The 16,802-nt window shown below is 38.0% G+C and overlaps 1 protein-coding gene across 2 annotated transcripts in view; it reads left to right on the top strand.

Moving 5' to 3' along the window:
* Positions 1-16,802, top strand: part of GRIN2A (glutamate ionotropic receptor NMDA type subunit 2A) — a 419,536-nt gene that overhangs the window by 330,386 nt on the left and 72,348 nt on the right. For both annotated transcript variants that reach the window (XM_054533449.1, XM_063717183.1), the window contains exons 6-8: positions 1,480-1,685; positions 10,198-10,366; positions 10,490-10,643. In XM_054533449.1, the coding sequence (XP_054389424.1) occupies positions 1,480-1,685; positions 10,198-10,366; positions 10,490-10,643 (529 nt within the window). The remainder of the gene's footprint in view (positions 1-1,479; positions 1,686-10,197; positions 10,367-10,489; positions 10,644-16,802) is intronic.

Raw genomic sequence — 16,802 nt, 5'->3', positions numbered from 1 at the left:
GTAGGCCTTCAATAAATCCATGTCGAATGAGTGAAGAATTTGATGCGCTCAACATTCTTCCCAGCCTGTTATATATCATAGCATGAATAAATGAACATGTGTGTGTGTGTTTAACCAAATTGCTCTACTCGCCATGCTATCTTAAAAAGAAATGTATCAGCAATGCTGGACAATTTTGTAATTAGCCACAGGAAATGTTTCTTTATAGCCAGCAAAAATTTTCCAGCCCATATGATGAGGTAATCTTAGAGAGCACTGATTCTTTTCTCTCCTCCCACCCTGTCACGTCTCCTGGTGTCCGGCATGTTTGAATTCTCTTTAAGGGTTTGAGATTCATTTCTGGTGACACTTAAACATTACAGGAGAAGAGGTGAGTGGGTCATGTCAACACAGACAAGCCTGGATTTGGCATTTAGCTTTTCAGATGAGGTGTTTTCCTCGAGGTTGGTATTACAAATAAAGCGGTGACCTGTGGTGTCAAGCAATCGCGTGTGGGAGCAGGAGGAGAAGAGAGAAAGAGCGGCGCGGGGGCAGCTTCCTCCCAGCGTGTATGTGAATAGCGCCAATAAGCTGTCAAATAAAATTAAGGTTCAAAATATACAGCCTTCAATTTGATTGCACTAAGATGCCGACTGCTGCTCCGAGGGAATACAATCGATTGTATTTTGACAGGTCTTGATGTACGCTAAGCAGTGACAGTCTCCCCTCTGTGCAGAATTAATAAAAGTTCACCTTAATTTGCAACTTAAATAGAACTGTATCTGGGGTCAAAATGATGCTTTTAATTTCCCCACCTGCTCCATCTCTCCTCTGTGTTGTCTCAACCCCCACTCCTCTTCTTTTCACTCTCCAGCTTCATCTTCCTCTCCCTTTTTCTCTTTTCCTTCGTCTTAGCACCTTTTTCTTCTTTCTCCTTTTCACTTTCTCTTCTTTATACTTAGAAACAATATGGAGTCCCTATGTTGTGCTTTTGCCTTTCATGCATTGCTTTATTGAATTCCCATGGCATCCTTAGGAAATAGGAGGAATTGTGTTCATTATACAGATGAGAAAACAGAAGATCTTAGGATTAAGAGCTTGCCTAGAGTTGTGCAGCTAGTAAGTGGTACAGTTGGAGAATCAAACCCAGACCTCTCTGATTCTAAAAGTCTATGCCGTTTCCTTGCCATCCGTGGTCCTGAACTCTGGCAGAACATTAGAACCACCTGCGGGGCTCTAAAGGTATCAGTGCCTGGGCACTGCCTCCAGAGATGCAGATTGATTCCTCTGGAGATGAGGGGGGCTGGGATGGAGAACTGCCCCATATTCTGTTTTCTCTTTATGCCCGTTTGTCTTAGCACAGAAGTAGATGCATGTGTTGAGATATGTGGCCAGAAAGGCCCTTGAGACGGATGGATGTCTCCGGCAGGGAAAGGATTTGCCTCTCCAGAAATCAGCGGCGGAAGAAAGCACAGCTGTGTCTTTGTGTTTGTGCTGCAGGTGGGCAAGTGGGAGAACCAGACGCTGAGCCTGAGGCACGCCGTGTGGCCCAGGTACAAGTCCTTCTCCGACTGTGAGCCTGATGACAACCATCTCAGCATCGTCACCCTGGAGGAGGCCCCATTCGTCATCGTGGAAGACATAGACCCCCTGACCGAGACGTGTGTGAGGAACACCGTGCCATGTCGGAAGTTCGTCAAAATCAAGTGAGTGGCAGGAATGCTGTCACCTGAACGTGCCCAACCCTTTGAAATAGCATGGATCAACGATAGTAACAATATGTGTACTTGAATTACAAAATGTCATAGAAAATACACTTCATTATAGTAGGTGTAACACAATAATCAATTTAAAAAAGACTTAGATAAATTCCTGGAGATGTGCCAAACTTGCATTCATTTAATTCCAGGAGCGATATGAGGTGGGTAGTTTTCCCATTGTAAATATGATAAAACCGAGTTATGGGAAGACTATGAAACATGTTCAAAGCCATCTGGCTAGGAAATGGAAGAGGTAGGACTCAAACAGTGGTCCAACTGACTCCACAGACATGTTTTTAACCCTTATGTTGAATCAATCCTCCCCTTCAGTCTTTCTAGTTTAATTTAATTTATTCATTTATTTATTTTTGAACAAACATATTTTAAAAATATCTTTATATTTTTAATATAGAAAACATTTGTATATATTAAAATAAATATAAAACATATTTTAATATATTAAAATATAAAACATTTTTATATATAAATATATAGAAATTTTGTATTTTATATATTTAAATATATAAAACAGTATATTTTATATATTTAAAATATATAAAACATCATATATTTTTATGTATTAAATATATAAAACATATTTTTATATGTTAAAAATATAAAAGATCATATGTTTTTATACATTAAAATATGTAAAACATTGTATTTTATACATTAAAAATATACAACATTGTATTTTTTTATATATTAAAAATATATATGGTGGGACACAGTGACCCACGTCTATAATCTCAGCACTTTGGGAGGCCAAGCTGGGCAGATTACTTGAGGTCAGCAGTTGAAGACCAGCCTAGGCAACATGGCTAAACTCTGTCTTTGTTAAAAATACAAAAATTAGCCAGGTATGGTGGTGGGCGCCTGTGATCCCAGCTACCCAGGAGGCTGAAGCATGAAAATCACTTGAATCTGGGAGGTGGAGGTTGCAACAAGTCGAGATCGAGCCACTACACTCCAGCCTAGGTGACAGAGTGAGACTCTGACTCAAAAATAAATAAATAAATGAAAATAGAAATATATAAACATTATACATTTTTATATATTGAAATTTATAAAACATATTTTTATATATTTTATATATAAACTATATATTTATAGATAAACTATATATTTTATAGATAAACTATATATTTATAGATAAACTATATATTTTATAGATAAACTGTTATATATATAAAATATATAAAAAACATATTTTTATATATTTTATATATAAACTACATATTTTATAGATAAACTATGTTTATCTATAAACTATATATTTTATAGATAAATATATAGTTTATGTACAAGTTTATATATAAATATATATTTATATGTTAAAATATATAAAACATTTTCATATATTAAAATATAGAAACCAATATATTTTTATATATTAAAAATATATAAAACATATATTTTCATGTTAAAAATATATAAAACATATATTTTTGTATATATATAACATATAAAAATAAGGCCTATTTTGGTTTGGAGAAAATTCTATCAATGAGGTCACAAATGTCAGCCTCTTTGAAGTTGAAATCCTGAATACATCATGGAATAAATAAATATGCCCCTCCTGTTGTGTTAGAAATGTATAAAACATATATTTTTATATGTTAAAAATGTATAAAACATTTTATATGTTAAAAATATATAAAACATATATTTTATGTTAAAAATATATAAAACATATATTTTATGTTAAAAATGTATAAAACATTATATATTTTTATATGTTAAAAATATATAAAACATTACATATTTTTATGTGTTAAAAATATATAAAACATTACATATTTTTATGTGTTAAAAATATATAAAACATTACATATTTTTATGTGTTAAAAATATATAAAACATTACATATTTTTATGTGTTAAAATATATAAAACATTAATTTTTTTAATATAATGACAGGGTCTTGCTCTATCCCCCAGGCTGGAGTGCAGTGGTGTGATCACGGCTCACTGCATTCTTGAACTCCTAGGCTCAAGTGATCCTCTCACCTCAGCCTCCTGAATAGCTGAGACTACAGGCCTGCGCCACCATGTCTGGCTCGTTTTTTAATTAATTTTTTTTTTTAGAGACAAGAGTCTTGCTATGTTACTCAGGCTGGTCTCAAGCTCCTGGCTTTAAGTGATCCTTGTGCCTTGGCCTCCTGAGTCACTGGGATTATAGATGTGAGCCACTGTGTCTGGCTTCCTTTAGTCTTTTTAAAAATAATTATTTCGTTTCCCCTTTTCTGGCTGTCCCTTTCCTTCCCCCCACACATTCTTCTTCCTTCCATCTCTTTTATAGATCCCAGATCCATGCTTCTCAAAAAGGTTAAAAACGTCTCTCCATTTGGAAGTGAACACACACCTTGCATGTTACTTTCTGATACAATCCAGCTGCAAATGGAACTTCTGGCAGTTTCTCAGCTCAGCAACAGCCAGCAGGCACTGCTTCTGTGTCATTTCTCCTTTCGTTATGATTGAAGAAAGAGCTGGCATTGTCCATTATGAGGTCCCCTTAATCTACAAACCCTCTGGGGACACAGAAACCTCCATGGCCAACTCCGAGGCCCTGATCCTGGTATATCCTAATGCAAACATAAGCAAAAAACACTACCTCACAGGAGACTCACAGAAGAAAAAGGCCTGCTGTTGGATGGAAACTTTATTTTTTTTTCTGAGTCTTTTCTGATCTGTTTCTTTTACCTAATTCTTACTCATCCTTTAAGTGTAGCTCCTGCATCCCCAAGCTGGGTTAGCTCTTCCTACTTCCACAGTACCTGGGTCTATCTCTCTCTACCCTCATCACCTGTCTTTACAGTGTATAGTTTGTCTTCTCCCTGGCTTCTGAGTCACCTACATATAGGGAATGTGACTTATTAATATTTGCACCCTCAGTTACAAGGGCACAGCATGACACACCAATGTTTGTTTCATGACTAGGAAGAGAGATTTTCACTTCCTCGTTTCAAACGCCAGTCTCAGCTATTATCACACAAGATGCAAGTCCCCAGATCTCAGTCCTTGAGATCAGGATTTTAAAGATATAATATGAAATTGCTAAATGTATTATGAAGGCCTGTTTTGGTTTGGAGAAAATTTTATCAGTGAGGTCACAAATGTCAGCCTCTTTGAAGTTGAAATCCTGAATACATCATGGAATAAATAAATATGCCCCACCGAAAAAGGCCCTTGCTTTCTCCAGTGTCCCCACTGTGGCTCCCTGGGATGAAGCTTTTTTTTTTTGATAAGCAGTCCTCCAGCCTCCACTCTCCTGGAGATGAGGAAGAGGTGGGGCCCACAAAGGAAGGGCAAGTGTACATCCCATGATTCATGATTCATGATTCATCATGATTCATAATTGTGTGAAACAGACCATGTTTTGGGGTCATGAATGTTTTAATGATTTTTGCTGAATTCCTTTACAGTGAAATAACACAGACATTGTTATAAATAAAATTGTTATAAATAAATTGTTTTAATACAGAATGAATGAATGTGCATTAAGCACAGTTTACATGTTAGGCACATTGCTGGGCACAGGGGATACATGGATGAACAGGGAGGGCAAAAGACTAGGACCTTTCCATCATGGAACGTATGTGGTTAGAAAAAATTCAACCAGGAAGAAATGGGCAACCCCATGTTGTAATAAACCTTGTGATGAATAGAACGAGAGTGGTGTGAGAAGAGAGTACATCGGGGTATGTGGGGTTACTTTAGCTCACACAGATAAGGTTTAAGGTGATATATACAGGATGAGAAGGAGCCAAACATGTGAAGATCTGGGCAAAGCCTTCCAGGTAGAGGCAATGGCAGGTGCAAAGGCCCTGGGGAGGAAAGGAGCTTGGGAGTTTGGGAAATGGAAGGAAACCCAGTGCAATGCTAGAGAGTGATGAGTTACAAGGAGAACGGAGGGGATGATGTGGGAAAGTTGTCAGAGGATGTTCTAATTTGGGTGGGTGTTCTTTGAGCAGAACTTGGCCCGATGAAGAAAGCAAAGTGGCTGGCACAAAGCAGAGTCTAACTTCAGTGGGACACCTCCTCTATGATAACAATACCCTCTGTGTTTCAATAGGGCAATCAACTGAGGCACCTTGTGCTCCAGAATCAATAATAGGAGTTTAGAGTCTTTAAAATCAAAAGCCCTGGAGCTGAAAACAAGTAGATCCGCAAGTACTGAGTCACATTTGTATGAAGAAGAGAAATCAAAATAAATTGCTATCTTTAAAAGAATTGACTTTTCTACTGAAGACTATCAACAGCTTTACAGGTTCAAATTCACGTTTTTGGTTTCTGTGAGGAGATAGTAGCTTGCAGCTTTCCTTCTTCCACTTGGGGATATGAGGAGTTTACTGTGTGTCTAGATGAAATGAAAGTCTGACTCGTGAGAGCAATAGAGAATTGCTAGGATCCACTAATCCCAACATTAAAGAAGATTAGATGAATTGCATTTCCTATAGGGAACATCTTTGAGGAAGGCTGATCAGTTGCAAAAAGAATTCCTGTTAGACAACATGATTGTGTGAAACCTTTTTCTTTCTCACTTCTGGTAAATGGTGGGGTCTTCTAAGAATACCAGGTAACAGGAAATGAGCTGAGAAATCTTCCTTTCTGGTCTGTTAGTTGGGTGATAAAGACATGCAGAGAAAATTGGAAAAATCATTTGGCCTGATGTGTAGCGAGAAATGGCCATACTGTCAATTAAGCTCCCAAACTGTCAAATCGTTGGTGGGAAGAAAGGAAATTTATTTTTAAGTGCTGGATGAGATTTTTCTGAGTCTGCATAGTGGACAGGAGCCAACCCAGGACCTGGACACAGCTCTGACTCGCATGGCTGTGCTCACATCCACTGGCTATACTGGGAAATTGTAGAGCTGGTAAACTGGACAATTTGTTGGATCCCTCTCCCCATATTTGTTTTTATGAGTCATTCTCTCTCTTGGGTGGTAGTGGAGCACTAAGAGAGATCACATGGGGACCATTTCTCAGTCTGTGTAGTTAAGTCACATCCCCTGCACACCCACACAAGGGCTGTAATAGGAACCAACAGACGTTCCCAATTACAAGCTGGTCTGCAATTCCATAATTACTGTGATAAATTCAACTATTGCATTTGCTGCGTGCCTTTTTCATCCTGGGTCCCCAGGGCCCAATTCCATGTCTTGTGCACAGTAGGCACTTAGTGGGTGCTTCTTGGGTGAAAATGCATCAGTGATCATTTGTATTTAGAAATATACTTCATGTTCAGGGATATGGGTGAGATAACTCATAAACTGGCTGAGGTTTCCAGGGAGACCAAAGAATGCCACTATATGGCTGTGACCCTGAATCTTAAACCTGAAGCATCTAAAACTTCTGTCTAATCTTCCAGAAATCTTGACCAGGTGAAGGAAGAGCCTGTGATAGGGGAAGAAGGGAAGGAACGTAGAATGAAGGTGATAAAAATGAACAGAGGTAGGGAAAGCACATCAGTGCATGGCCAACAGCGACCAGAAAGAAAAATAGAGAATTCGATTTTGACACATTTTTCAGAGCCATGTATACTAAGAAGGAAATGGTATCTGGACGTTCCATCAACTTTAATGTACTTAGGACACATTTCTATCATACTTGTGGCAGTTTTAACTCTAGCCCAACCCCCTTCATTCTGGATAGTTGGTGGAGATGGAGCTGGCACATACCCCCATGACTGTACAGTGTTGAGGTCACTAATCATCACATGTAGCTATACACAGATATGGCCTCCTACTACCCCCTCACTAAGGCTGTTGGATCACAGCAGGTCATCCAGCCTCTAGGCAAGAGAGTAAAGTCTCTCTGGTGGTCTGGGCTGACAGAAGCAGAGTGGTTGAGTACAAGTCACCGACAGGATGTGGGGGTGGGGTACAATGGTGAGAGTGATTCAAGACAGGCGGTCTGTGATCCTGAGATAAAGGAAAGCATTGATAAGCAGGTGTCATTTACAACCCACTTATGTTACTCAAAATTATGTTTTCCAGCTTGAGTATGGTGGCTCACACCTGTAATCCCAGCACTTTGAAAGGCCAAAGTGGGAGTATCACTTGAGGCCAGGAGGTCCAGGCTGCCATGAGCCATGATCGCATCACTGCAACCCAGCCTGGGCAACAGAGCAAGAGCGCGTCTCTTAAAAAAATTATTCTGTCAAATCTGCCCACCTTCATGGATATAGAGATGATGTATATCATATAAATCAATGTTGTTTGATGTGTGTGTGTGTGTGTCGTCAATTACATAAGTAGTATGTACTTACTAGATAATTTGGGGAAAAAACCCTAAAAATATAAAAAAGAAAACATGTTTTTCACCATTCCAAAATAGCTTGCTTCTTTCTTTCTTTCCTTTCTTTCTTTCCTTTCTTCCTTTCCTTTCTCCCTTCCCTTTTTCTCTTTCCTTTCTCCCTTTCCTTTCTCCCTTCCCTTCTTTCTTCTCTTCTTTCTTCTCTCTCTCCCTCCCTGTCTCTTTCTCTTTCTTTTTCTCTCTTTCTCTCTTTTTCTCTTTCTCTCTCTTTCTCTCCCTCTCCCCCCTTCTCTCTTTTCCTCTCTCTCTTTTTCTCTCTTTCTCTCTTTCTTTCTCTCTCTCTTTCTTTCTGCTTCTTTCTTTCTTTCAACAGAGTTTCATTCTCTCACCTAGGCTGGAGTGCAGTGGTGCGATCTTGGCTGACTGCAACCTCTACCTCCCAGGTTGAAGCTATTCTTATGCCTCCTGCGTAGCTGGGATTACAGGTGCATGCCACCATGCCCAGCTCATTTTTGTATTTTTAGTAAAAATGGGGTTTCTCCATGTTGGCCAGGCTGGTCTCAAACTCCCGACCTCAGGGGATCCACCCAACTTGGCTTCCCAAAGTGCTGAGATTACAGGAATGAGCCACTGCGCCTGTCCTATGCTTCATATTTCATTGTTTTTCCATACAGTTATTTCATAAGCTCATCTGTTTTTATATAGCTGTGATTATTCTGTTGGTACTACTGTGTAACCTACTTTTTTCATATGACATGGAAGCATAAGAATTTTCCTGTGATGATGCTGGATTTCCATAGACATCACTTTAGTGCTTAGGTAACACTGCAATGTGTGGATGTGCCAAAAATGGGATATTCAAACAGAGAACATATGCATGAAATGCATGACTCAAAGATAGGGTTGAGCTAATGGGATGTCCATTAATCAAGTATATTGCCCAGAAAGACCTTGATCTTATGTGAGTTGTCTAAGTACTTTTTGCTATCAGTTGGATAGACCAGTGTTTCTTTTCTTTCTTTTCTTTTTCTTTTTTTTTTTTTTTTTTTTGGAGACAGATTTTCACTCTTGTCACCCAGGCTTGAGTACAGTGGCATGATCTTGGTTGGCTCACTGCAGCCTCCGCCTCCTGGGTTCAAGTGATTCTCATGCCTCAGCCTCCTGAGTATCTGGAACTACAGGTGCCTGCCACCATGTCTGGCTAATTTTTGTATTTTTAGTAGAGACAGGGTTTCACCATGTTGGCCAAGCTGGTCTTGAACTCCTGACCTCAGGTGTTCACCCGCCTCAGCATCCGAAAGTGCTGGGATTATAGGTGTGAGCCACCATACACAGCCTCCTTTCTTTTCAAAGGTATTTTTCTGGTTTGCGTGGGTGTCCTTTGAATATGTCTTGTTCAGGTGAATACAGCAAGGTGGCTGGTACAAAACAGTAAGTATAGCCTTGGTAGAGTATACAATAGCCTTTAAGATAGCTTAAATTTTAATAGGGCTTTTACCTGATCAAGGACCTTGCTTTTAGAAGTGTCTCCTTTTATACTACATGTCACATAGGTAGGTAGGGAAGACGTTATTAATGAACCTTCATGTAACATTTGGCTCTATCAAGAGAAGTTCAGTCCACAAAATCAGGCATGGAATAGAACACAGGTCTCCTGATGCTTGGCTGAGGTGTTCTCTGGGTACCTTCACTTCTCCCCTTTGGTTTCAAGCCTCTGTAATTATAGAATGAAGCAAAACCCTGCTTTCTCTGAGAATTTCACATCTTCCTCTCTTCCATTCTCTAATAAGTTTTTATGACTCAGTTTAGATCCGATGACTAAACTCTAATCTAAAGTTGTATATGTTATAAACTTAAAAATTTAAGAGTTGGTGATTTTTACCTGTTTAATGGATGTACAAATATCCCCTAATTCAGAAAATGTCATGGAGATTAATTCAACAATTAGTATGAAGCCTTTAGGATAGTGCCTAGCAAATAGTAATTACACAATAAGTGTTACCTCTTGTCATGATAACTGATATAATTAAGGACACTTTCTGCTTTTGCTGTCATATACTCACGGTGTGTCCTTGGGAAAGCCACTTCCCCTTTTTAAACTTCGTTTTACTCATCTGAAAAACAGGAGAAGAGTACAGCTAATGATTGTGAACAAACCTTCCAGTGCTAACATTCTGTGGTCTTGGGATTTTTCTTTACAGCAATTCAACCAATGAGGGGATGAATGTGAAGAAATGCTGCAAGGGGTTCTGCATTGATATTCTGAAGAAGCTTTCCAGAACTGTGAAGTTTACTTACGACCTCTACCTGGTGACCAATGGGAAGCATGGCAAGAAAGTTAACAATGTGTGGAATGGAATGATCGGTGAAGTAAGTTATCTTTTCATCCCCTGGGCTCTTATTCATACAAAGGGCCTGCAGTCCTCAGGAATGTTGGCAGGAAAAGTAAAGGTACTGTTCTTTTTTTTTTTTTTTTTTTTGCCTTGCATCCAGGTGGTCTATCAACGGGCAGTCATGGCGGTTGGCTCGCTCACCATCAATGAGGAACGTTCTGAAGTGGTGGACTTCTCTGTGCCCTTTGTGGAAACGGGAATCAGTGTCATGGTTTCAAGAAGTAATGGCACTGTCTCACCTTCTGCTTTTCTAGGTGTGTGAATTTCATAGTGACTATTGCTTTTCTATAAGGAATTGTAGGAAATCTTGTTTGCTCAGAGGGTGGGACCAGAAAGGAACTTGTTTAGTTCTGTTTGGCTGTGGCAGCATATTTCAGAGGATGCTGCATTTGAATTATCCTATGAGAGGGTTAGGCTTTGTGTCCCCACGCAAATTTCATCTTGAATTGTAATCCCCAGCTGTTGAAGGAGAGACTGGATAGGAGGTGATGGGATCATGGGGATGGTTTCTCCCATTCTGTTCTTGTGATAATGAGTGAGTTCTCATGAGATCTGATGGTTTAATAAAGGGCTCTTATTATTATTGTTATTATTATAAGGGGTTTAATAAGGGGCTCTTCCCCCTTTGCTTCACTTCTCTCATGTGCTGCCATGTAAGACGTGCCTGCTTCCTCTTCTGCCATGATTGTAAGTTTCCTGGGGACTCCCCAGCCATGTGGAACTGTGAGTCAATTAAATCTCTTTCATTTATAAATTTACCCAATCTCAGACAGTGTATTTTTTTGAGATGGAGTCTAGCTCTGTTGCCCAGGCTTGAGTGCAGTGGTGTGATCTCGGCTTACTGCAGCCTCTGCCTCCTGGGTTCAAGCAATTCTCCCACCTCAGCCTCCCCAGTAGCTGGGATTACAGGTGCCCACCACCATGCCTGGCTAATTTTTGTGTAGAGATGGGGTTTCACCATGTTGGCCAGACTGATATCAAACTCCTGACCTCAAGTGATCCTCGGGCAGTTCTTTATAGCAGCATGAGAGTAGACTAATACATCCTAATTCACTCCCCTCCATCCCCAGTTCACATCTTTCATTTGTCTTAAACTTGGAAAAAGCTGCTGAAAAAAATATGATCACATATTCAGATACTGGTCTTGACTCTGTAGAATGTAAATTAATAGATATATTGCTTGGAATCTTGAAAACATTTTAAAAATAAACCTGTCTGTCCACAGTTAATTTAAACCAGCTCATAAACCTTTATTCAGCACCTACATATCCATCCTCCATCCCACAAAGAACAGCAGTCATTTATTTGCTAGATGTAAGAGTGAAAATAATGATGACTGCATGATGATTTATGCCAGTATTCTGCTAATAGAAATAATCTGAAAAGTATATGCTGATTTAAAATTAATCGAATCATATTTTAAATGTGACTACCCATTAAGCCAAATAGTTTGTAAAGAAGGAAATCTTTTGATTTTTTTAACCATTTCATAAATTTACGTTTTTACATAAAAGGTTTTTTTTCTGAAATCAAAGAAGAGCTATGTTTTCTATCATCTGCTTTTCTCTAGCACTTGGACTGTATTGGGTAGCCTGGCTAGAGTTGAAACTTCATGGAACATAGTAAAGCATTATTTTTGTCTTTAAAGGAAAGTATTGTATTAACTGTTTGGTTATTTTGACCGTAACTATCATGTTGATTATCATGAAATTCAGATCACTAATTCTCCCTTGGCACTCCCATATAAGTGGGTTTGTCCCAAATTAGGGAAGGTTAAGACAAACCTGAATCTCTGGAGGAAAACTGAGAGGGGCAAAATATTATATATTTAATTTTTAAAAAAATTTCAATAGCTCAGGGGTACAAGTGGTTTTTGGGGTACAAGTGGTTATATGGACGAATTATATAGTGGTGAAGTCAGGGCCTTTAGTGTAACTGTCACCTAAACAGGGTACATTGTAGGTAATTTTTCATCACTCATCTCCTTCCCATCCTCTCCCTTTCTGAGTCTCCAGTGTCCATTATACTACTTGTGTGCTTTTTCATACCCATAGGTTAGCTTTCATTTAGAAGTGAGAACATGGAGTATTAGATTTTCCATTCCCGAAAAACCCATACCCCAGTTCACATCTTTCATTTATCTCAAACTTAGAAAAAGCTGCTAAAAAAATAAGATCACATATTCAGATACTGGTCTTGACTCTGTAGAATGTAAATTAATAGCTATATTGCTTAGAGTCTTGAAAACATTTTAAAAATAAACCTGTCGGTCCACAGTTAATTTAAATCAGCCCATAAACCTTTATTCAGCATCTACATACCCATCCTCCATCTCACAAAGAACAACACTCATTTATTTGCTAGATGACGAGCAAATATTTAGGATGATGGCCTCTAGTTTCATCCAAGTTGCTGCAGAAGACATTGCATCATTCTTTTTTATGGCTGAGTAGTATTCCACAATGTATATAATGTATATACCACATTTTCTTTATGCAATCATCAGTTTATGGGCACATAGGTTGATTCCATATCTTTGCAGTTGTGAGTTGTGCTCTGATAAACATATGTGTGCAAGTGTCTTTTTGATATAATAATTTCTTTTCCTTTGGGTAGATACCCAGTAGTGAAATTGCTGGATCAAATGGTAGATCTACTTTTAGTTCTTTGAGAAATCTCCACCCTGGGAAAACAGTTATATTAAGGTCAACTAACTTTCTTATATTTTTCCAGAGACAAAAATAACTTTATCTCTTAAAGCAAATTGTAAACTGAAACCAATTTGTGGACACCAACTCCAAGCCCATTGTCTTATTCTTCCACTGTCTTCATTTATGTGTAATGTTAGCATCCAGTGAAACTTTTGTGTTTCATTCTCCTCAGTGAAATATTGACTAACTGGATTTTGGACACTGCCTTACATTCAGAGCACTATGGATTTACTGTTTTCATTTTTGATAATCCATTTAAGCTGTTAAAATGCTTGCCACTCTCTGGATTTGATTTTGCAGTAGTTGGTTCAATTTTTGTAACCTTTGTTGGAGTAATGTGGACCCTGACAAATACACACCTCATTATGTTCCTTTTGTCCCTCTGTCAGACATGGATTCAGATACTCATGTTTTAATAAGAGAGCCTCACTATGCCAGGAACAATGATGCAACCAGCTGATATTGACAACACTTGCAGAATCTTAATAATTCTTAAGTGGACATTCACTCTTTAGTCACTCCTAGTCATGTTTCCCCTCATTCCCTTTCAGACTCTTTGGCAGGAATCCTTTGTCCTGGAGGTTAAGAAAGGGTTAGAGGAAGTGAGTTCATGGATCAAAATGGAAAGAAACTGTTTCTTTTCACAAAAAAAGTCTTGTATCTCTTTAGTGAGCTAGAGAGAACTCTTTTTCCAATTCAATCAGAGAGAAAAAAATATCAATTGGCTTGTCTCATGAAAATGGGTCGTGAATATTGAATCTGGCCTCAACCCAGTTTCTCTAGATTTTTATCTTACTTGCATTTGTAAAACATTTTCATAAAAATGTCAAGTATTTTGCTAAATTTAGCAAAACCTCTCTTTCCCCACACTTTTCCTGCTGCATTTTTAAAAGTAAAATAAATTGTAACCAGAAGAAACTATTTTCAAAGCTGTTTTTACACAGTAGGCTTAATATTTTTCCTAGTCACTAAATTACATCCCTATTTGATTGACGGTGCACCCCCTTATTTACGGTCATTATCTACAGATTTTGAAAGTCATAATGAACCACGCTAAGCTACATTTTTCCATTCACTGGCTTAGTCATCTGGAAGAGCCAAAACATTCAAAATCTGATTGTATTGCTCTTCATTATTTTCTATTTTCTCTCCTCCACAAACTCCATTAACTCACATCAGAAGCACTTGCAGGTAATGCCTCTAAGCTTTTGTGTAAAAATGTAACCAGTGGCTCTTCAAGGACAGAGATGGCATCTCCTGTAATATTTCTATCTAGTTAATTCTGAAGACTTTCCAAACAAGTTGGATTCTTTGATCCAAAGAAATGCTGACCTGGTATCTCCTCGATTGAAGTTCCTTCATGGACAAATGTTGAATCTGTTTTAAGCCATTAGAATATGTAATAGAGAGTTATCTAAACTATTTCTGGGTCACTCCTTAGACACTGTAGATGTTGCTTTAACGATGTTCTAATGTTTTTCTTTGTTCTGGGGCGTGTGTGTGCATTCACGTGTGTGGTATCTTAGAATAGCAACACTTTGGGGCACTGATAGGTACTTAATTTACTAAAACGAGACTACTGCAGCAGAGTCCTTTGATCTGTGCTGTACTCACAAGTTAAGGAACAGATGTGGTCAATTCCAAGTGGGGAGACATCTGGGAACAGTTGCTTCATCAGTTTCCACTTGATTTTCTGACTAGTGTGTTAGTGACAAGGATGCACCTACCAAAAAAAGTTCACTGCAGGTTTACAGATTCTTACATGCACATAGGATAATTCAGTTATGGTCCCTTCTAATGTTTAAAAATAATGTTTTCACAGCCTGCAGAGAAATAGAAGTTACCAGATTAATAAATGTGCTTTTTCAAAAACCAGCATGCCCTTTTCAGAACCATGGACAGCGTATTGTTGCCCCAGTATTTCTGGCTTTAATCCTGGAATCAAACAGCTATTCCATTCAATATATTGTCTGTATATTGTGTGCCTCACACACGAACAAACACTTTCATGTATATGCTTATTTACTCATCACAATGATACTCCTCCAATAAGATACACTACGCAACTTGGAGAATTATTTTATCTCTATTCTTGAATATGAAGTACTTATAAATCTCCTAATCATTTATTTATCTAATTTCCTTTTTGGATACAACTCAGTATTAAATTGCTATTATTTCAGGGATATAATATTGTTTATTACTCAAGCTAAATTTAAAATAAATTTCAGTTGCAGTTTCATTGATTTCTTGGAGCGCATCTTGTGTTACTTAAGTAAGTTGTGTTACCTGTTGCTTTTTAATATATTTGCACTATCAAATGCATTAGAAAGCATTCCTTCCAGCTTGTTATACATTAAACTCATTAAATTGGAATTTGTGATGACCTCTAGCTGTGTTAAGTAGTCATACTCTAATAAGAAGGTGGCCTGCTATCAACCTAGCTCTTTATTATTATAAGTAGCTTCATTAGGAAAACAATTTTAAAATAATAATATGTTTACTATTCAAGAGGTATTATTGGACTTATTTTAACCCTCAGAAAATATTTGCTTATGAGGAAAAGGGTTTTAAGTTCATTGGTGTCTATAGGCAATTTCTTCCCCATGATACATTCAGGTGGAGATGTATTCATTTTTAAAATTTATTTTCTGTTGATTTTATAGCAAATCTATACCATAAATAACATGGCTTCAGTCAGCTAATTTTCATATCCTCAATCAGGTTGAATAGAAATCTTATTTTACATAATATTTCTTACCTTTCTAGAGTGTTACAAGGCTTAGAGCCTTATGACTTGGCCTGCCCTTCTGAGACATCCACCTACTGCCTAAGTTACATGCAAATGAGCTGATGAAAACTACTTTTAGTGGAAATAACCATCTATCCATCTACTATTTTATTGCCTCTACCCTTTAAGTGATACTTTTTTATTGAATTATCATGTGAAGATAATATCCTCAATTGACTTTCAACTGCATTTAAGGCTGCTACCAACATCAACAAGATTAATAAAGCTGTAGGAATCTCATCTGTCTGAGGCAAAAGGTGAAATGGAGAGTGTGGTAGATTATAACTTTCCAATATTTCTGTCACCCATGATTTTATAATTCTTTTCCAACAGGTTATAATTCTCCCTTTATTTTTGGAATTCCCTGCATATCATCTTTCTAGTATGAAAAAATAAAAATAAAAACCATAACAATTTGCAGGAGCCTATGGTTAACTCTTTGGGTCTAGTCTTCTTTTTTCTTCCTAGCTTTAGCCCCCTGGATGGTTCTATAATTACAAAGGAAACTATGGCCTGTTTATTTGCATTCTAACTTGCTCCCTCTTTCTTATCACTCTTTTTTCTTCTGATTATCCTTGACCTAATTTGTAAAATGTCCTATGCTCTTCTCTATTTTTGTTAGATTATATGCAATCTTGTACTTCAAATATTTTGTAGAATAAAGAATGATTTAAATTGATGAATAAAAAACGACTGGCTGGCCAGGAGCAGTGGCTCACACCTGTAATCCCAGCAATTTGGGAGGCCGAGGTGGGCAGATCACCTGAGGTCAGGAGTTTGAGACCAACCTGGGCAACATGGGGAAACCCTGTCTCAACTAAAAATACAAAAATTAGCCAGGCATGGTGGCACATGCCTGTAGTCCCAGCTACTCGGAAGGCTGGGGCAGGAGAGTTGCTTGAACCTGGGGG

This window comes from Pongo abelii, chromosome 18 (genome assembly GCF_028885655.2).
Source record: "Pongo abelii isolate AG06213 chromosome 18, NHGRI_mPonAbe1-v2.0_pri, whole genome shotgun sequence".
NCBI classification, from domain to species: domain Eukaryota; kingdom Metazoa; phylum Chordata; class Mammalia; order Primates; family Hominidae; genus Pongo; species Pongo abelii.
Note: the sequence above shows the minus strand (reverse complement) of the source record. Positions and strands in the feature narration are given on the sequence as shown.